At 32.7% G+C, this 22,497-nt stretch overlaps 1 protein-coding gene across 11 annotated transcripts in view; it reads right to left on the bottom strand.

Moving 5' to 3' along the window:
- The window catches only part of Fer (FER tyrosine kinase), a 396,280-nt gene that overhangs the window by 135,122 nt on the left and 238,661 nt on the right, over positions 1-22,497 (bottom strand). For 8 of the 11 annotated variants that reach the window (XM_078045431.1, XM_005327220.5, XM_040273795.2 and 5 more), the window contains 3 exons: positions 14,640-14,696; positions 10,168-10,283; positions 7,832-7,926 (listed from right to left, as the gene is read on the bottom strand). In XM_078045431.1, the coding sequence (XP_077901557.1) occupies positions 7,832-7,926; positions 10,168-10,283; positions 14,640-14,696 (268 nt within the window). Of the gene's footprint in view, positions 1-7,831; positions 7,927-8,430; positions 8,632-10,167; positions 10,284-14,639; positions 14,697-22,497 lie in introns of those variants that run through there. The other 3 variants (XM_040273797.2, XR_013437379.1, XR_005728664.2) reach the window with 3 other exon arrangements.

The raw sequence follows: 22,497 nt of genomic DNA, 5'->3' as shown, positions 1-22,497 counted from the left end.
CAGTATGTTATCAGACATAGCAGAAAGGTGACTATATTGAAGTAAATCAATATGCATCATTTCACAGTCCCCCTCCCTTTTTTTCCTTTTGTTTTGCAAGAGCAGCTAAAAGCTACTCGGCATAAAAACCAGGGATGGTATAATTATATAACCTACAGTCATCCTTAAATCTGTAGTCTTGTTGACTCTTCCTGTTACTTTGTATCCTCTGATGTACATTTCCCATCATTCCTTGTAACTGCTGTTGATTTTTCTAGAGTTCACATACAAGTGAGATCTCCCAACATTTTTCTTGCTGTGTTTCACTTATCATTTTCTCCTGACTAGTTCATGATGTTCCAAATGGCAAGATCTTGTTCTTCTTAGTATTGAATGGTCCATTATACATATATACCACATTTTCTTCATCCATAAAGGCATAGTCCATCAGTTTGTCTCCATATCTTGGCTATTGTGAATAATGCTGCAACCACATGGAATGCAGATATCTTTATGTGGTGAGATTTAATTTCTTTTGGGCATATGCCCCAAAGTGAAACTGCTGGGCCATGAGATAGGAAATTTTTAAAAAGTTGGACTAAGAAACCTCCATACCATTTTCCATAATTTTTGTACCAAACTACATTTCCACCACCAGAGTTCTGTTTCATCTTTTCATAATAGCCATCCTAAAGGGTATGAGGGAGGTATCTTAGCCTTTTGATTTGCATACCGTGCCTGATTAATGATCTTGAGCATCTTTTCATATATTTTTTGGTCTTTTTAATGTCTAATCAAATGCCTATTCAGGTTTTTGCCCACTTTTAACCAGACCATGTTTCTACTATTGAGTTATAAGAGTTCTTTAAAAACTTTGGGTATTGGGCTGGGGTTGTAGCTCAGCAGTAGAGCACCTGCCTTGTATGTGTAACACCAGGTTCAATCATTAGCACCACATAAAAATACATAAAGATATAGTGTCCATCTATAACTAAAAAATTTCTTCAAGGGTTAATATTCAAAGGCATTTTTTAAAAAATCGGGTATATAGTTTGCAAGTATTTCTCATTCTACAGGTTCCCTTTTAATTGTGAAGATAGTTTATATATAGCCCATTTAATTTTGCTTTTGTGATCTGAACTTTTGGCGCAATATTAAAAAAAAAATTCCTGCCGAGGTCAATACGTAGGAGTCTTTCCTCTATGTTCTCTTCTGTTTTATAGTTAGATAAAATACTGAATGAGTCTATTTTGAATTGACTTTTGTGTAGAATATAAGGATCCAATTTCATTCTTTTGCACATGGAAACCCAATTTTCCCAGAACTATTTACTATACAGACCATTTTTCCCCTGTTATGTCTTCTTGTAGCCCTTGTCAAAAATTAGTTCACTGCATATTGTTTATTTTAGGGTGAAGAGTATAGAGCTATAGTCATAAAGAAAGATTGATATTGGCAGGAAGATAAGCAATAGAATTGACAGAAAAGAATTAGTCTAAAAAGAGACTAAAATATATACCCCCCCCCAAAAAAAGGTTTTATATTAAGAACTTAGGAGAGAAGATAGTCATTGAAATAAGTGATGTTGAAACAAGTGAATATCCATCCACCAAAACCAGACTTCAAACCATTCCTTATAACATATGCAAAAATTAACTCAAAATTGGTCATAAATATAAATTCTAAAATTATTTAATTTTTTTTTCTAAAAGCAAATTAAAAAAAAATTTTAAAGTGAAAAATTTTTGTGATCTTGGGTTCAACAAAGGTTTTTTAAACACACCATTAAAACCCCCCTAAGAAAAAAATGATAAATTGGACTTCACCAAAAAAACAAAACAAAAAAAAAAAACTTCTGTTTTTAAACACTGTTAAGAAAACAGAGTAGGATATAGACTGACAAAACACTCTTGTATTCAGAAGGTGTTTTCTTGTAATTGGGTCTTGGTTCTTTACAAATACCCCAATTTAAAAGGGAAATGATTTGAACAGACAATTGAACAAAGAATTTCAAGTGGAAAAAATATGAAAAGATGCTCAACATTAGTGGAGAGAGGCAAATTAAAAACATAAAATACATCTGCATAAGTATTATAATAGCTAAAGACTGAGTAGATAAAAAAAGGGGAATACACACATACAATGGAATACTACTCATCAAGAATAAAATCATGGCATTTGCAAGTAAATGAATGGATTTGAAGATAACGCTAAGCAAAGTTAGCCAATCCCATAAAAACAAATGCTTAATATTTTCTGATATAAGGAGGCTGATTCATAGTGGGGTAGGAAGGGGGAGTATGGGAGGAATAGATAAACTCTAGATAGGCAGAGGGGTAGGAGGGAAAGGGAGCAGGTAGGGGGTTAGAAATAATGGTGGAATGTGGTGGACATCATTATCCAAAGTACATGTATGAAGACACATATTGGTGTGAATATACTTTGTATACAACCAGAGGATATGAAAAAATGTGCCCTATGTAATAAAAATTGTACTGCATTCTGCTGTCATACATAGATATATAAAATAAAAAAAAGACAGACCAGACCAAGTGTTAATGAGGATATGGAAGAGCTGGTTCTGTAATGGACTGCTACTGGGAATATAAACTGTACCCGTCATTTTGGAAAGCAATTTGATTGCATTTAAATTTTTAAGAAGCTATGTTGAGGTATGTTCCTACTATCCCTAGTTTTTCTAATGTTTCAAATACGAATGGGTGCTGAATTTGGCAAAGGTTTTCTCCGAATCTATTGAAGTGATCATATCTTTTTGTCTATTGATGTGATGGATTACATTTATTGATTTCTATATGGTGAACCAAACCTGCATCTCTGAAATGAACCCCACTTGATCATGGTGCACTATACTTTTAATAGATTTTTGTATGCAATTTGCCAGAATTGAGAATTTTTGCATATATGTTCGTCAGGAATATTGGTCTGAAGTTTTCTTTCCTTGATGTGTCTTTGTCTGGTTTTGGTATCAGGATGATAGTAGCTTCATAGATGGAGGGAACTCTTCCAAACTGATTTTCTATTTTATTGTATAATCTTAGAAGTATCAGTTAATTCTTCTTTGAAGGTCTTATGTAGCAAAATATTAAACCCTCATCTCACCCTGCACCAAAAAAAAAAAAAAAATAATAATAATCAAATGAAAGTGGATCAAAGACTTGGGCACTACAACAGAGGCTCTGTGCTTAATAGAAAAAGTAGGCCCAAATCTCTACCATGTCAGCTTAAGAACTGGCTTCCTTAATAATGACTCCTAACATGCAAGAAGTAAAAATCAAAAATCAATAAATGAAATGGAATCAAACTAAAAATCTTCACAGCAAAGAAAACAACGTGAAGAGACCTTACAGAATGGGCAAAGAATCTTTACCACCAGCATCTTAGATAAAGTATTAATCTCCAGGATTTATAAAGAACTCAAAAAATATAACTTCCAAAAAACCAAATAACCCAATCAATAAATGAGCCAAGGAACTGAACAGACACTATACAGAAGTAATATGATCAGTCGACAGTATATGAAAAACATTCAACATCTCTAGCAACTGGAGAAATGCAAATCAAAACTACACCAAGATTCCATCTCACTCTAGTCAGAATGGCACTTATCAAGAATACAAACAACAAAAAATGTTGATGAGGATGTGGGGGAAAAGGTTCACTCATACATAGCTGGTGGGACTGCAAATTGCTGCAACCACTATAAAAAGCAGTATGCAGATTCCTCAGAAAACGTAGAATGAAGTACCATTTGACCCAGCTGTCCCACTCCTTGGTTTATACCCAAAGTACTTACTATAGTGTCACAACCACTTCAACGTTTATAGCAGCTCCATTCACAGTAGCTAAACAATGGATCCAACCTACGTGTCCTTAAACGAATGGATAAAGAAAATGTGCTATGTATACACACACACAATACAATAGTACTCTGCCTTACAGAATTAAGTTATGACATTTGCTGGTAAAAGGATGGAACAGGAGAATATTTTATGAAGGAAAATAAACCAATCCCAAAGAACTAAATGCTGAATGTTTTCTGATATGAGAATGCTAATTCGCAGTAAGAGGTGGGGAGAATAATGGTATTTTGGACTAAACAGAGGGAAGTGAAGGGAGAGAAGGGGGTATGGGGGTAGGAATGATAGTAAAATGAATCTGACATTGTTACATATGCCTATATGACTACATGACCTGTGTAACTCTACATCATGTACAACCAGAAGTTATGCTCCATTTATGTATGTGTCAAAATGCAGTCTACTGCCATGTATAACTAATTAGAATAAAAAAATTTAGATGGAAATACAATATGATCCATTCATTTCACTCTTAGTTTCCTAAGAAAAAAATCAAAGTGCATGTCCATACAAAGGTGTGTATATCAATGTTCACATCAACTTCAGTGTAATAGCCCCAAACTGGAAACTCAAAAGTCCATTCAATAGCTGAATGAATAAACCATGGTTTATTTGTAGAATAGAAGGCTTTTTAACAAAAAATTACTGATGTATTACAAAATGGACTAATCAATTATGTTAAGAGGAAGAATCTAGACAAAGAGAGCACTTGTTATATTATTCCACTTATATAAAGTTTGAAGAAAAGCCAACAAATAGTTGGTTAAGTACAGTGGTTAACTACAATGAATACAGAAAGGATTAGAGGAAGGACTTACAAAGAAGTATGAGAAAATGTAGGGACAATTGATGTGTTCCTTTCCTTGATTGTGGTAATGTTTCAAAGATATAAACAAATGTTTATATACTACATGCATATTATTGATAATTGACATACAATTAAGCATAAGGCCGTTTTTAAAAAGGAACCAAAATTTAGGGTTATGAAAAAATTAAGGTATTTGACAGATGTTTTCCCAAAAATGGACATTGAACATTAAAAGGAAAAACAATGACAGTTTTTGTTGCCAGTGATAAAATTTAAGCTTTCAAATAAAAATTCATAGTTTAGGATGCATTTATTTGCTACCAAGAGTAGGTCAATGCCGAGACAACTTTCTGATGTTGGTTGTGACATTAATGAATAGAATCTTTTGATACTGTATAATGAATTGTGTCACTATTTGAAAAGTCTAAATTGCCTGATGACCTGATATTTTCCAAATGATCAAAGCATGATGCTATAAAATCATGCATGGGTAAAAGATATATTTAAATTTCATGATCAACCAATGAACTCAGGGAGTATGAAAAGTTCACTGATATGTTTCAGATTCTACAATGCAGCTAGCCTTTAAGAAAATTTAGCAAAATTTGTGGTTGGCACAATTGGAGAATGGCTCCCAAACAGTCTCCACCCAAGTACCTGGATCCTGTGATTATGAAAACATGCCACTCTCAGTTATGTTCAGTCACATGGCATAGTTGTACTTAAATCAGGCTTATCTGGGTAGATGTGATCTAATTATATGAGCCCTTTTAAGAGCAGAGAATATTGTCCAGATGGTAACTGAAGTCACAATAATCAAAAACATTTGAGGGATTTGATATGCCAGTGCTGGCTTTGAAGATGCAGAGACCATGTGAACAGAAATGTAGGCAATCTTATGAAGCTAAGAGATACCCCAGCTGACAAGAAGTGAAGAAATGGGAACCCCAGACTGATAGCTGCAAGGCATAGGACTCTGCCAACAACTGAAGGAGAAGGGCAATGGGTTTTCCCCCAGAGTCTCCAGATAAGAGCTTCATCTGACATTTTGATTTTGAGTTTCTGAGGCACTGGGAATTCAGTCAAGGCCGCCTTTTTGGGGGGGGGGGGAGGGGGAGGTGGATGAGAGGTACTAGGAATTAAACCCAAGCTACCTCTGAGCTACATCCCCAACCCCTTTTGAAACAGAGTCTAAGTGGTTAAGAGCCTCACTTCCTTCCCGAGGCTGGCCTTGATCTTGCAATTTTCCTGACTCAGCCACCTGAATTGCTGGAATTACCTGTGAGCCACTGCATACAGCTCTGCCTTGACTTCTAACCCAACACTACTACGAAGTAAAAAATTGGTGTTGTTTTAATCTTCTAGACAGTGATAATTTGTCATCCAGCAATAAAGAGCTAATACATTGACTTTAAATCAAAACAAGCTTGGATCCAACTTTCTCACTATTTTTACCCTCCTTCATATGATTCTTACAGTGAGTCCAGAGTCATTTATTCATCAATGTTAAAAATAAAACCACCTAATCCTTACATAAATGATTATGATGTAAAGTATGTAAATATACAAAATGGAATAAACTATAGCCAGTAAAATGAAGGTAAAAGTAGTTTATGCATAACAAACATTAAAACTGATCCAAATTGTATTTATGACGAGAAAAAAGCAAGATCTAATAGTGTTAGAATGATTTCTTATGATTTAATTTAAAGAATTATCTAAAGGACTGCATAAAAGTCAAGGTACCTGTATTAAACATCATTCTCTAAAAATAATTTAAAAATCTATAAATGGCTAACAAGTTTTGGGGATATAAGTAGGTTGTTCAGTGAAAAGCTTTAATTTAGAATTTTTTACTTTTCATTACATTTTTAAATAAATTTAAGAAGTATTAACACAAGTTACTTGTCTGTGTCTGAATAAACATTTGCCTGGGTTTCATACAAAACTTTCTTCTTCAATTTACTTAAACTTGTCATCATGAATTTGCTTCCTTGCTACTTTTAAGTATCCATGATAAGGTCATTTGCCTTTCCTCATTAAGTCCCCCACCCCACTTCCCATATGCCATTTCTTATTCACCAGGAGTTTCATTTGCACCTATATGAATGTTAATGTGTACGTATAACATTCATGTCCTATTTTAATTATACACTATCCACTGTTCTTAAATTTTTATACTGTATCTTTTCCTCTTTTCACAGTACTGAAATTTGTATTAAGATCATAAGTAGTACAAATCATTCCAACATACAATGGACCTAAAACAATACCATGCTGATGAGGATACAGATGATGATCTTTGTGTTCATAGTTATATAGTAACATTGTGAATATTCCAATAGCAGGTAAAGTAGTATGATAAAATGGGACAATAAGCTTAAAGAGTAGAACAATTATGTAGACAATAACGTAATTTTCCCATTAAATACTAAATTTACTTAATGTATTTTAATGGAAATTACAAATAGTTTCACATTCCTTTAAATATCTTCTTTTAAAATTAGTAATTGTTACAGGTAAAACTTAAAAAGGCAAATACTTTTCATGATTAAATATCGTACTTATAAATCTTATCAAGATCAAACTTTACCTCTGATTGGATTATCAGAAAGATGGATAATGAGAAAAACTTAAAAACACACCATCAGTTTCAGACTTTTCTTGTCCCAAGTTGTTAACCAGAAGACCAGGAGGCATTGAAAGTCACCAGAAAGAAATACAAGAAGTTACTAAATAGTGCACATTTTGTTTGCCCACATGTGAAAGAAGTTCACGGTTCATAAGTGATCCAAAGACCAAAGAGGATATGTGGAGATGTACTTGGAAAATGATACACAAGAAGATATATAAGAAGTGCTATCCCTGCTATAAAGTCACACTAAGGAGACGTTTTTCTACACAGCTTTCTACACATAAACATACTACTGAATTCCATACTACAGTTGTAAATCTGTCTCAAAAAAAAAGTTGGCTGACATTTTCAAAAAACAGCAAAGTGTAATAGCCTATAAAACATTGAGTATATGTACAAGTTCTTTGTTATAGGGAAAATGTTTCACAAAATCCTTGGAAACTTTACAAGGAGAAATTAAAGAGACTGCACATAAAAAAGTAATAAAACATAACATTAAAATGTCATTGTGCAAATTTCTCAAATCATTACCTGGAACCAGTTCCATAATGATGTAGACAGGTTGTCTTTGTGTGCAAACTCCTATGAGTTTGACAATATTAGGATGATCATATTGCTTGAGAATTCTGGATTAGAGAAAAGTATAATTATCATCTAAATATAAGTGAATGCTTTAGTCATTAATACTTTATTTTTAAATCGTGTGCACAAAATTGTTTAATCACAATTCAATTTTAAAATGTCAACATAACTTCTAATTATAAAAAAGATGTAATAAACAAGTATTCATAAATATTAACAAAATATAGACACAAGTGGGTCAATTCACCTTAATTGAATTAAATAGCCACTTAAAAATTATCTCCTCTGAATGAGTAAAATTATGCTAAATAGGAATAATCTAGTTTGTTCAAAAGATGTAGAATTCCTTCTATGTATCTGATTTTAGTACCATCACCAAATTAAACACACCTAATTTGTAAATGCTACAGTGATCATTACACTTACATTTAAATACTTAGAATCATGATCAATTAAAAAATGGTAGGACACAAAAACGTTAATAAATTTGGCAAGATGTTAAAAAAATCATTGAGTAACATGCTAAAGCTGAAGCAGAATAGAGTTAATTTGGTAAAGAAAATTTCATCAAAGGTTATAGGAATAACATAGGCTCATCCATAGGATTCAAAGTATGAGCTGAAAACGGATTACATATCTTCAGAAGCTTGCTGCCCCGATTATGTCTTTTACATCCAAATTTTATCCACTGACAATCTTAAATTTGCTCCTATTTGAAAATTGCAGTATTCTTTCCTAGGATGAAAGAACTTTGGGGGAAAAAAAAGTGTTTCGTGTGTATACTGCTAAAGCAGGATAAACTCTAATATTTTAGACTTAAAATACATAATTTACAAATAAAAAGACTACAAAGAATTCTAGAGATCAAGGAAAAATATTGCCATTAACTTTGAGATTATAATTTATTCTAGAAATTAAAAAGGAAATTTAAAGAATGTTCAACTTCAAAATATTGTTTCTTAAGTTAGAAGCTGCTTGGTAAAGAAATTGCAAACAATAGCCACTATGAACTCTGTAGTATTAGATAACTAAATAGATTTAGAACCCATTAAAGGACACTAAAAAGTTTGAATGAATAAACTTTTTCATTTTTAAAATTTTCTAATTTTATTTTAAAAGAAATTAAGGGGCTGGGGCTCAATGATAGCACACTTGCTGGCCATGTGTGAGGCACTGGGTTCGATTCTTAGCATCGAATATACAAAAAATAAAGGTCTATCAACGACAAAAAAATTTTTTTTTAAAGAAGAAATCAAACTCTTCACTGTGCAACGAAACAATTATGCTAGAATAAAATTTAAGTTTTTTGAAAACGTTATAACAGCCTTTTTACCTTAAGAATACCTATGAACAAACAGCCATAAAAAAATGAGGCTATGAATTTCAATTATGAGAGCACAGAGTTTAACTTATTAGAAATTCAGACAAAAGGATCTCCAAATTTATTCTATGGATAATATTTAACAAATGTTTCCAACTATTTTTATCCATTGCCAAGACCATTCATTTTTAGATGATGAATGAAAAAATGTACATCAAAATGATCCATGTCATGGGACAGTTCTCCTTGCCATCTATTCTCTATTTATATATCACAAAAAAAATGTATGGATCTATGTATTATTTCCCATCATCCATTAACCATTCATTCATCTTCCATCCATATTTCCATCTAGTTTATTCTGTCCAAGTTACCTATTGTCTTTTATTGTATATGCTGAATTTAACCACTAATAGAATAGTTTTACCTATTTGTTATACAGGGATAGTAAGGTAGAACATTAAATTTTAGCTTATAGGAAAAAAAATAAAAACAATGTGTATACTTTTAACAAATTCCAGACACTAAACTGAAAAATTTCAGGTTCTCAGAAAAGAAAACTAATAACTAGTAAAAGAGAATCAACTCAATATCCACGGAGAGTATAATTATATATTATAAGTATCTTAAGCATATGACACAGTAATATTTTTGTTCTAAAGATAATCACATTGCATGTAGACATATCTAGGTGAATGTATGATAAACAAAAACATTGCTATATTTAAAAGAAGCACAGAATACTCACTACTTTTAAATACCTGTCTTGTTATGATTGCCTATCAACATATAGTCTACCTTAAAAAAACAAATTGTTTCCTCATTATAAAAGTGCTTATTTCTACTTCAACAAATCACAATTTAAGATACCTTCAAACTTGGATTTTGATTATAAATGCAGTATAATGAATAAGTATGTTACAGTGAATTAAAATGCATATTTATATTATTTTAGAGAACTCACTTGGCTTCTTGTAAAAATTTTATTTTCAATTCCTGAGGAAGATCTTCTTTACACGTTTTAACAGCAACATTAGTTTTATCCTTTAATGTGCCCTTATATACTTCACCAAAATTTCCCTGAAAATACAAATTGTTTGAGATGTATGACAACATGTAAATCTTTATTAAATGTAAGGAAAAGATGTTTAAATATAAGGAAAACATGAAATGAGGCAGTTTGAGTTAATCAATTTACTCTGCTAACTTTGTTATTCTCGCAAGTATTTTCCCCACAACTGTCAGATTAGTATATAGAAGACAGAACAGACAAGATATTAATATACATTATTCCTGCTGGGCCTCTACTTACCCAATTCTAATGCACTATCTTCAACTTGTCTTAAATTTATCATCCAAGACTCTTCCTGGCTAAACTACTTTCTTCAATTACTAGATCTGTCATTCTCCATGTAAGCACTCAGTTTCTGCCTCTACAATACCTTTGTCTTCCCCTTTCATCTCAGAAAGGTTACCCATAATCAGGATCGTGATCTTCTCATCTTAAATTCCTCACTCTTCCAAACCATCCACCTTAGCACAGCCAGGTTAACCTTTGCTAGAGAAAACTGATTCTACTACTACCTTGCTCGATATCCATCCTTCAATCACTATTACTTTCTTAGCCACCAACTGCACAGTATAGCCTCCAAATGCTACCTGTGTGCTAAACACAAATAGTTAGTAATCAGAGAATATGTGCCATGGTTTAACTACATTCCTACCCTTTATGAAAACCCCCAACCTCCAATGAAAAAATGCTACCTAAGCTTAAGTCCACTTCCTACACTCCCTCCTTCATAAAGGCTTTGTTATCTTTCCTCTGTTATGTCTCCTGTTCCTGAACAACTCATCATCACTCCATTGTCCCTTTGTATTTTCCTAATGGTTTCTGCTTTACGTAACAGGTCTTGGTCCCCATTGAGCATTGGAAAAATTTTAAACATTCATTTGACAAATGCTACCCAGACAACTTCATAGGACAGCTTTCACTCTCTACCATGAAATGAACAAAACTTCATGTCTGCTACTGGCCTTACACCCATGGGACAGGTCTCACTATACTTTTTGTCTTTATGTCAATCATAAGATCATGGCCCAGGGTGAACCTTCATTTCTTCCTCTCGTATTTTACATACTTCCATTTAATCCTTGTTTCTCTCCTATAGCCAGCTTCCACTGTGCCTTCTGAAATTCATAGGATATCAAAATATCCTCAACTTACCCTACAATCATCCCTTTTACCTTATTCTAATAGAAGCCCGTTTCTTACCTGAAAACTACCAAGTGATGAAGAGCTTGCTTTTATCCTCTAAATAATACCTTCTCCACTACCCCCATATAATTCTACCACTGCCTCAATTTCACATTTTGCTCTGCAGAGAATCAAATCCAGGCCTGACAAATGCTAGGCAAGCACACTACTCACTGAGCTACTCTCCCAGGCTAATCTGTTAATTCTAAATATCACCGACATAACAACTATGACATTTGTATCTGACACAGAGATCTCTTTCAAACTGCAGACTTGATACCAATTGTCTTTTTTTGTCTCCACATGAAAGTCTGTAGACAAACAATATATTCAAAATGGAACACCTCATGTTGTTCCCTAAACCTGGTACATTTACAGCTGACATCTTTTAAACTCAGAGTCCATCAACATATTCAATTATATAGATATATTCAATTATATCTAGAACTCACCACTTCTCATCACCTCTCAGCCACCACCCTGTTGTTGCATCATCTCCTCCTAAATTGTGTATGACTGCCTTTCAACTTTGAAACTATTTTTAACAGTGACCCTTTTTAAAAAAGATTATTCTACTTCTCCACACAAAATTGTTCACTATCTCACCATTTCATTCATGATCAGAGCCAAAGTAATTACAATGGCTTACAGGGTCCTAATGATCTGTACTCTCAACTCAGATTTTCCTTTCTATTACATTTCCCCTTCTTTACTCAGTTACACCCAAACTTCTTCCCTTCTCCCTCTCAAACCCCCTGTATTTTATTGGTCTCCCTTCTATTTTCAAGAGATCCCTTTTAAAATTCTTTTCCCTAGCAACCCTCTTTCTCTTCCATGTGAGCAGACATTATAGTTTTGACTTTATGTTTGGCTTATTTCATGCAGCATTATATTCACCAGTTCCATCCATTTACCAGAAAGTGACATGATTTCATTCTTCATGACTTAATAAAACTCCACTGTGATTATACCATATATTGTTTATCCATTCTTTCATTGATGGATACATAGGCTGGTCCCATAACAGGGCTAATGTGAATTGTGCTGCTATGAACATGAAATGCATAATGAATTCCACTATTATATGTAATTACCATGAACCAACAAAAAATAATGAATAAATAAATCAGCACATGAAGTGAATGCTAAAGTGACAAAACTCTTATGGGCAGTTGGGGATATAGTACAGGTCTTAGGTTTCAGAGCCGGCACTGAGGGGGAAAAAAAAAAACCTTTTGAATAAACTAAATCTTCATAAACTTAGTGTTATGGTTTGAATGTAAGTATTCCACCAAAATACATATGCTGGCATTTAACCCTGAAGGTTAAGAGATGAGGTTTTGGGAGATAACTTAGCCTTGAGGCATCTTTCACCACAGATGATATTCTTACTCAAATAAAAGTGCTTGAGGTGGGAAAGAAGGTAGTGTCAATAAATGAAAAGTCATGCTCTTATGTTAAAAAATATTAAATGAAGTGAAGCTACATAGCGTCTCTTCAAGTATTATTAAGATTGATTAAATTTGGCCAAGCATGGTGGCACATTCCTGTAATTCCAGTGGTTTGGGAGGCTGAGGCAGGAGGATTATAAGTTCAAAGCCAGCCTCAGCAAAAGTAAGGCACTAAGCAAACTGCTTAGACCCCGTCTCTAAATAAAATACAAAACAGGGCTGGGGGTATGTCTGTGGTCAGGTACTTCTGAGCCAGAGTTCAAACCCTGGTAAGCCCCCCAACCTGCACCCCCTCAACAATTGATTAAATTTATTGAGACTGACATGCTCTTTTCTAGTCATCAGTAAAGCTACTTTAAGGTTCTTTTCTTAAGAAGCTAAATTCTCCCTGATAAGCCAAATCTTCTAACTTAAAAACAACTGAAATATTTTTCTTTAATTGAAAATATTTTTCCATAGTACTGAAAAATCTGTCCAACATAATCTATTTCATTAAGTACTTTAGTTTTAAAATTTAATTGAATTTTCATGGAAATTCATTTCTTGGTAATATTTTTGTCCTGATTACTACTATTGAGTATGGTAATAGAAAGAAGGAATGTTTCCTAAGGAATTAAGAGAGTGTCAGAGTAAATGAACATTATTTTAACCTAAGGTACTTTAGAATTTAAATAAGTTCATTAGCAGCTATACAAATATGATCTCTAACCACAATTTGATGCTTTCATATGGAAAATATTTTAAAATAAAAAACATTCTGTAAAGTAGGTTTTCAACAAGGAATTACTTTCTAAATATACAACAGACAAAAAAATAGGGGGACCAGTTAGTTCATCAAGTTTACATGTGAATAAAAAAAGCAGTAAGCAATCATTTATTATTTATTTAAAATACTTAGTTTGAATTAAATCTAGTACTGATCACTAATAAATCATGATAGTTTACCAAAATATCTGGATTTTATATTATTTTCATGGTACTCCATAAACAACTCAAACTTTCATATGGAGACATTCATAATTAAGATAGTGACAAATTAATCTTTATCCATCAGAACTCAATTATAAATTAATAAATTTTCAGTCCATTTAATTATCAAATGTCCATTTTTATTATTAGACATAATTTATCATGGCCTCCGAGTTAGGAAAGACTTCTAACTAGTTTGGAAAAAAAGGAACTTCACTATATAAAACTGCCCTCTGACCACTACTAGAGCTAATTAAAAATGAATATGTTGAAACATGCGTCTTGTCTACATTACTTTTAGATTAAAAACAACATGTCCAGTGTTCTAAACAAGTCCTGAAATCACAAGAAGCAGTACCTTACTTTTTCTGAACTATTATTACATATAGCCAGAAACAAAATAAGATTTTTAGGCTTCTATTTAAACTTTTATTCCCTAATAGTTTAATTCCCTAATTCTTTTCAAATCTCATCTCAGTAGTTTTGGTTTTATTATATGGTAATAAAATCATTATGGCTCAGCTTTCCAAGGGAAAACATACAATTTTTAAAAGATAGGAATCATCCATAACCCTTTCAAATAAATACATGTCTATTTCAGTGAAAAATCGTAGTGTTAACTACAGATGTTTCATTATTGTTCTTCAGGATTAAGGTACAAGAAAAACTTTGAAGAAAAAGAAATCTACAGTGTTCACTCTTAAGGGTTTTTTTTGTTTGTTTGTTTTTTTTTTTTGGTATTTAGTTTAGTTGTTTACATACCTTGCCTAGTAATTCTCCCAATGTGACATCTTCATGATTGAGAATCCATTTCTTATCCTATGGGGGAAAAATAATCTTTTTAGTCATTTAGTCCAAGCAAGAGTGCATTTCCTATAGGATGCATTTGAAGCAGTGGAAAATGTACCAAAAAGGATACTTTATTTATACCATTCAATCAACCTCACACTAAGAAGTTATAAGCTCAAGATGTTGTAAAATAGATTTAAGAAATGTTGCTACACAATAGTATATTAAAATCTGCACTGTAGCTAACTTCCATCAGAAATTTCCGGCTTCAAAAGGATAATATCCCTGTAACTATAAAAGCATGTACTTTCCACCTGCTATCGAGTGTTGGCTACGCAATTATTCTTCTTTCTAAAAACAGTTGTGTTGTAAGTACATGAAGGAGTTCTATTTTACAATGTAAAATTTCCAATTCTTAGAAAATTATTTTTCTATACAATCCATATTAATAAGAGATTTAAAAAAGACATAATTTAGAGTTACACCTTTCGATGGCACTGCATGTAGTCCCCTATCTTTCCCAAGTAATTTCCTGTGGCATAATAAAGCAACCAACATCAATGGCAATATCACTAGGATACACAAGATCAGTGATGCAAGTATGCCATTATAAAAAAGCATCCCATTATCTGATATGAAGAACCAATTACTACTTAGGGAATATTTTAGCATGTAAAATGTCTTAGCTATTAAACCACACTATACCTTAATGTTAAAAAAAAAAAACTATTTTTCTAGAGGAGGAATTAAAAAAAAAAACAAAAGTAGGAAGAAGGAAGCGAAAGTGAAATATATTGTTCCTGGTTTAGAGTTTTGGGTGTGTATTATATATTATATTTATTAGAATGTAGTTTGAATTATTATAAACAATGAAATAATTATGATCTATGCTATGAGTTATAACAAGTAATCAAACATTTATCATAACTATGGTTTAAGATGTCCTGGACATCATGTGATATTCAACTACCATCCTCTGAAAGACAGATCAACAAAAGAGACAACACAGGGTTTTAAATGCAATAGTCTTTCCATCTAAATGTTAAGTTGAACCTATAAAAATCTTAGGAAAAACATGGCAGAATATCCTTACAACCAAGGGAGTAAGATTTCTTAGGCATAGAAAGCACCCACTATAAAAGAAATACAAATTAGATTTAAATCAAAATTACAAACATTTGTTATTTCAAAGGCATCATTTAAAAAATAAAAATGTCTGCCTATAATTCTAGTGGCTGGAGAGGCTGAAACAGGAGGATCTCAACTCCAAGCCCAGCATCAGCAACTTAGCAAGGCCCTACGCACTTAGCAAGACCGTCTCAAAAAAGGGCTGGGGATGTGGCTCAGTGGTAGTGTGCCCCTGGTTTCCAGTCCCAGCACCAAAAAAGAAAACCTACAGTTAAAAATATTTTTGCAAGATTCATATCTAACAAATCTGTATACAGAATTTATAGAAACTTGTATCAGTAACAGTTTTTTTTTCCATACTACTTCTTAAAATTAGGCTAACAAAAGATGGATAAATACCCAGTAGGCACACCAAAACATTCTTAACACTGCTAGTCATCAGAAACAAATAAACAGCAGTAGAAGCATTTCATACCTATTAATACACTAAAATTAATAAAATGTGCATTTGTTGTGCTGGGTAATCAATCCCAGGGCCTCATGTATGCCATACATGTTATACCACTGAGCTACTTACCAGCCCAGAATACTAAAATTGAAAAGATTATTTACACTAGGTAATTGTGAGGATGTGGAGCAACTGGAGTGGTCATATGTTGTTGGTGAGAATGCAAAAATGATAAACATTTGAAAACTATTTCAAAATTTATTCTAGAGTTAAACACAGACCTACCTTATGACTAAATACTATTGGATGACAAAAAAGAAACCACAGATGTGAAAAATAATTTGGAAAACATTTTGCTGGGCTAATAAATCCAAGGATATTCTACATAATTATCTCATTTATAAAAAATTTTAGAGGAGGATAACTATAATGTTAGAAATCAAACCAATGGTCGTCTGGGTTAGGTGTTGAGAACGACCATTTATCAAAGGGAAAAAAGGCACTTTGAGAGGTTACGGAAATGGTAATTTTGGGGGGTACTCTACCAGTGAGCTAGCCTCCACCCCTTCATTTCTTGATATCTTATTGACCTATACACCTAAAATTCTATGAGGCATTACTGTGTGTAAATTATATGTACCTTATGTTTTTAATGAAATATAAATCCTTTTGTTTTCAGTAGCACTTTTTGGGTTACTCTTACCCCACCCCATATATTGTCCAATGTTATTTGAAGAGGTATTTTGAGTTTGAGAGCTTTTTCACTTTTGACAATGGGAACTAAGTTGTTTAGACCTGTAAGCCCCTGAAAAAAGCAGGCTGAAATGTTAACAGAAATAAACCCCTCAGTTATCTGATGGTACTAAAGAGCTATGGAACAACTATTGAACAAAAGCTACTGAACAACAGTTAACAACTGGGAGGTTAAGCTTAAGAAAAGAATCCAAGTTATCAAGGGATAATCAGGAAGGTAGATGTCATATGCATGTATGAAAATGTCACAAAGAAACACATTTGTAAAATCAACATATGCTAATGATTGTTTTTTAAAGATCCTATGATGTATAGATGACTTTCATCTTTAAGTGAATATGGAGGGGCAACCATTTTCATATTAGACAAGGGGACTTTAAGCCAAAATTAACCAGATACAAAGTCATTTCATACTGGTTAAGGGACTCAACACGATGATATGATTTTAACTATTTATGGTACAAATATGGCTACACCTACATACATAAAACAAATCCTTTTCAATATAAAAAAATCAAATAGACCATGATACAATAAATAATGCTGGGTGATTTCAACACACCTTTCTCACCATTTGATAGGTCATCCTGACATAAATAAAGACTCCTCAAAACTAAAAACACTATATTAATCAAATGGACATAACAGCCATCTATAGAATATTTTATCCACTGATAAGTGAATTCACTTTCTTTTCAGGGGCACATGGCACTTTCTCTACAATAGATCTATTTTAGGACACAAAACATGTTAGGAAAAAAAATTCCTTGTATTCTATCAGATTATAATAGAATGAAATTAGAAATCAACAAACCATTTTAACACCTGGAGATGAAATATGCTTTTGTATATAGAATGGATCACAGAAGAAATCAGGAGATAAAAAGTCTCAGGAACAAATGAAAACAGACACAAGTTATCAAAATCTCTGTATAGTGATAAGGCAGCTATAAGAGGAAAGTTTATAGAGTTCCTAGATTTAATAGGGAGATCCCAAGTAAAATATCTAATGGTATACTTTAGGCTTCAGAAAAAGAAAAAAAAATCCAAAATAGAAGACAGAAACTCAAAGCCAAAAATAGTAAAATTTACAATTTAAAATACAAAGGGTCAATTCAACAGAATATTAGTTCTTTGGAATGATAAATAAGAATGATAGAGCTGGGCACAGTGGTGTACAACTATAATCCCAGCAACTCAGGAGGCTGAAACAGGAGGATCCTGAGTTCAAAGCCAGCCTCAGCAACTTAGTGAGGACCAAAGCAACTCAGTAAGAACCATCTCTAAATAAAACTCAAAACAAGGCTGGGGATGTGGCTCAGTGTTCGAATGCTCCTGAGTTTGAACACTGATCACCCTCTCCCCCGAAAAAAAGATTGATAGAACCTTAGCCAAACTACACACAAAAAAGAAGATGCAAATTAAGAAAGGAAATAACACCAGGAATTTCTGAAATCCAGTGAATAATTAGAAATTCTTTCATAAATTTATACTCTAATAAACTGGAACATATAGAAGATACTGACAAATTTTGAGCACATGACCTATTTAAGTTGAACCAGGAAAATACAGAAAACTTTAACAGACCAGTTTCAAGTAATGCAATTGAAGAAACAATAAAGAAAAGCTCAGGACCAGATGAATTTTCAGTCAAGTTCTACCAGACCTTTAAAAAGACTAATACCAATCCAAATTATTCTATGAAATAGAAAGGGAGGAACCACCAAATTAATTATTAAGCTAGTATCCTCCTGTTAACAAAACCGAGACATCAAGGAAAGCAAACTTCAGACCAATATCCTTAATGAAAAAATGATATAAAAATCCTTAATAAAATATTGGCAAACTGCACTCAAAAAAACACATGAAGAAAATAGTACAACATGATAAATCCAGGATAAAGACCAGGGATGCAAGGCTAGTTCACTAAATGCCAATCAACATAAAATTTGCTATGTAAACAGAGTTAAGGAAGTAACCACATAAACAGATACAGAAAAATCATCTGATGTAATCAAGCACACATTTGTGTTAAAAACACTGGAGAAACTAGGAGTAGAAGGAACTTACATTAATATTGTAAAAGGTACATATGACAAATGCAAGGCCAATATCAATGAATGGAGAAAACTTGAAAGCATTTCTTCTAGGATCAGGAACAAGAAGAAGATTTCTACTCTCACCACTCTTAATCATCATAATTCTTGAAACTCTGGCCAGAATTATCAGGGAAGAGAAAGCAATTAAAGGAACATGAATGGGAAAAGTAATCAAATTTCTGTTGCTGATGATATAATCATAAACAAAAAAAGTTCTCTACCAGAAGACTTCTACAAGTCATTAGTTCAAAGTTAAGGGATACAATCAATCACATTATTATACTACATAATGAATCTGCTAAGAATAAAATCAGAAAAAACAATGCCATTTACAATAATCTCAAAAAAAATAATACTTGGGAATACATTTAACCAAAAAGGTGAAAGCCCTTTACAATGAAAACTACACATCACTGAAGAAAGCAATTGAAAAAGGCCAAAGATAGAGAGACCTCCCAGATTCTTGAATAGGCAGAATTAACATTGCAAAAATAAACATACTACCAAAAGCATTTCACAGATTGGTATTTTGATGGGGATTGCATTCAATGACATTCTTTACAGAACTTAAAAAAAAAAAAAGTCCTAAAATCCATTTGGAAGAATAATAGACCCAGAATAGCCAAAGCCATCCTCAGCAATGTTAGAGGCATCATAACCAGATCTTAAATTACACTACAGAGTTACAGTAAGAAAAATAGCATGGCATTGATATCAAAGCAGACATGAAGACCAATGGAAAAGAGTAAAAATATAGTCAAATCCACATAGAGATGGGCATCTGATTTCACTAAAATGTCAAAAACATATCGAGAAAAGACATACTTTTGAACAATGGTTGAGGGAAAATTGGATATCCATATGTAGAAGAATAAAACTAGATCCCAACATGTCACCCTGCACAAAAGTCAACTCCAAGTAAAACAAAGACCTAGGAATTACATAAGAAACATTGCAACTCTTAGAAAAAAAAAAACAACATTCCAACATATTGGACAGGCACTGACTTCCTTAATAGGACATCTAAAGCTCAAAAAAATAAAAGCATGAATCAATGAGTAGGATATCAAATTTAAAAACTTTTGCACAATGAAAGAAACAGTATGAAGGGAGAGCATACAGGATATGATAAGATCTTTACCACCTGCACCTCAGACAGGTGCAGAATAATATCCAGAATAAAGAACTCAAAATTAACACCAAAAACAAAACCCCAAATAATCCAATTAATAAATAGGCAAATGAATTAAACTTCTCAAAAGAAATACAAATGGTCAAATATATAAAAAAATGTTTAAAATCCTTAGCAATCAGAAATGCAAATAAAAATTACAATTCAATTTTTTTTCACTTCTGTTAGAATGACAATCATCAGGAATACAAATAAAAATAAATGCACTTGAGGATGTGGGGGGAAAGGTACATTCATACATTGTCAATGGGACTGAAAATAAGCTGGAAAACAGTATGGAGGTTCCTTAAAAAATAGAAATGGAACTAACACCCTGCTATCCCATTCTTTGGTATTTATCCATAAGAACTAAAATCAGTATACTATAGTGATACAGGTACATCAATGTTTTAAGGGTGCAATTCACAATAGCAAAATTATGGAACTTCCCAAGTACCTATCAGCAGATGAATAGAAAAAGAAAATAAGGTGTATACCATACACACTCAATGGAATTTTGCTCATCCATAAAGAATGAAATTATGTAATTTGCTAGTAAATAGACAGAACTGGGAAACATCATGCTAAGTGAAATAAGTCAGACCTCAAACATCAAGGGTTTAATGTTTATTCTGATAGGTCAAAGCTAGACCAGAGTAAGGGGAAAAAGCAGGGGAATTCCATCAATGAGAAAGAGGGACTGAAGGGTAGGCAGGAAAAGAGGAATGATGGGATAAAATTATGCTATATACATATATGAATATACCACAGTGGGAGTGGAAATTGGTCCCATCACTCTGGTAAGCAGTATGGAGATTCCTCAGAAAAAAAAAAAAATTGGAGTGAAACTAACACTTGACCTGGTTATACCACTGCCTTGGTATATATCCAAAGGTGTTTAAATCTGCATATTTCAGTGGAGAAGCAACATCAATGTTTATAACAGCTCAATTCACAGTAGTTATGAAATCAACCTTTGTTAACAAATGAATGGATAAAGAAAATGGGATATATACACACAATGAAATATTATACAGCTGTAAAAAAAGAATGAATTTATAATATTTGCCCATAAACAGATCATCTGGAGACTATGGTAAGGGACATAAGTCAGTCCCCAAAAAACACAGGTCAAATGTTCTTTCTGATATGTGGATACTAACACATAAAAAAAGATGGGAGGAGGGGAAGAATAGAAGTTCATTAGATTAGACAAAGGGGAGTGAAGGGAGGAGGGGACAGGAATAGGAAAGACAGAATGAATCAGACACAACTTTCCTATGTACATATATGAATAAACCACAATGAATCTCTACATCATGTACAACCATAAGACTGAGATCCAAATTAGAGTTAGATAGCATATTTATATCAATATGGAGTATAAATATACTCTACTGTCATGTATATCTAAAAAGAATAATTAAAGAAAGAATATACCAAAGTAAATTTCACCTTATGTATATCTGTAAAGCACTTAAAAAAAGTATAAATAAATACAAGGAAGACCAGTAGAGAAAAGGAAATAGTGGAAAGGAGAAGAAAAGGGATGTACTAGGGACTGAAATGGAACAAAATTAGATTTCATGCTTGCATGATTATGTCATAATTATCCCCAATATTATGTATAATTACAGTGTGCTAATAAAAAATCATTACATTAAATAAATTGTCTAAATGTACCATTTAAAATGCAGATATTTTAAGAGTAAATTTTAAAATGAGCCAGCTATATGTCGTCTCAAGAAACTAACTTCATAAAATATTTTCTAGAAGGGATGAATTTTTTTAAAGATGATATAAAATGTAAAGATAAATCATAAGAAAGTTGGAACAAGCATAGCAATGTTATACAAGATAGACAACACAGCCAAGAAAATTATTATGGATAAAGAAGAAATAAACAGGGTTCATACCAAGAAAGTTTAATAATCCTAAACACCTATTCTTTCAGTCAGATACTTTAGAATAAAGTAAACAGAATTAAAAAGAAAATTTCAATTACAGTTAGAGACCTCAATATTTCCTTCTCTGTAAATCACAAAAGAAATTCATAAAGGATATAAAAAGGCTGAGTAATAACACTGACCAAGAGGGTCAAATTGCCAAAGAACACTTTTTTCAAGTGTACAAGGTAAAAATCACCAAGGTAAACCATATCCTGGGTCATAAAACAAGATATCTTTCCTGACTAAAAGCCAAGTGGAAACCTCAAACAAGGCGAGAGAAACT

This window comes from Ictidomys tridecemlineatus, chromosome 1, assembly GCF_052094955.1.
Source record: "Ictidomys tridecemlineatus isolate mIctTri1 chromosome 1, mIctTri1.hap1, whole genome shotgun sequence".
Taxonomy (NCBI): Eukaryota; Metazoa; Chordata; class Mammalia; order Rodentia; family Sciuridae; genus Ictidomys; species Ictidomys tridecemlineatus.
This window is presented reverse-complemented; position numbering and strand designations above follow the sequence as displayed.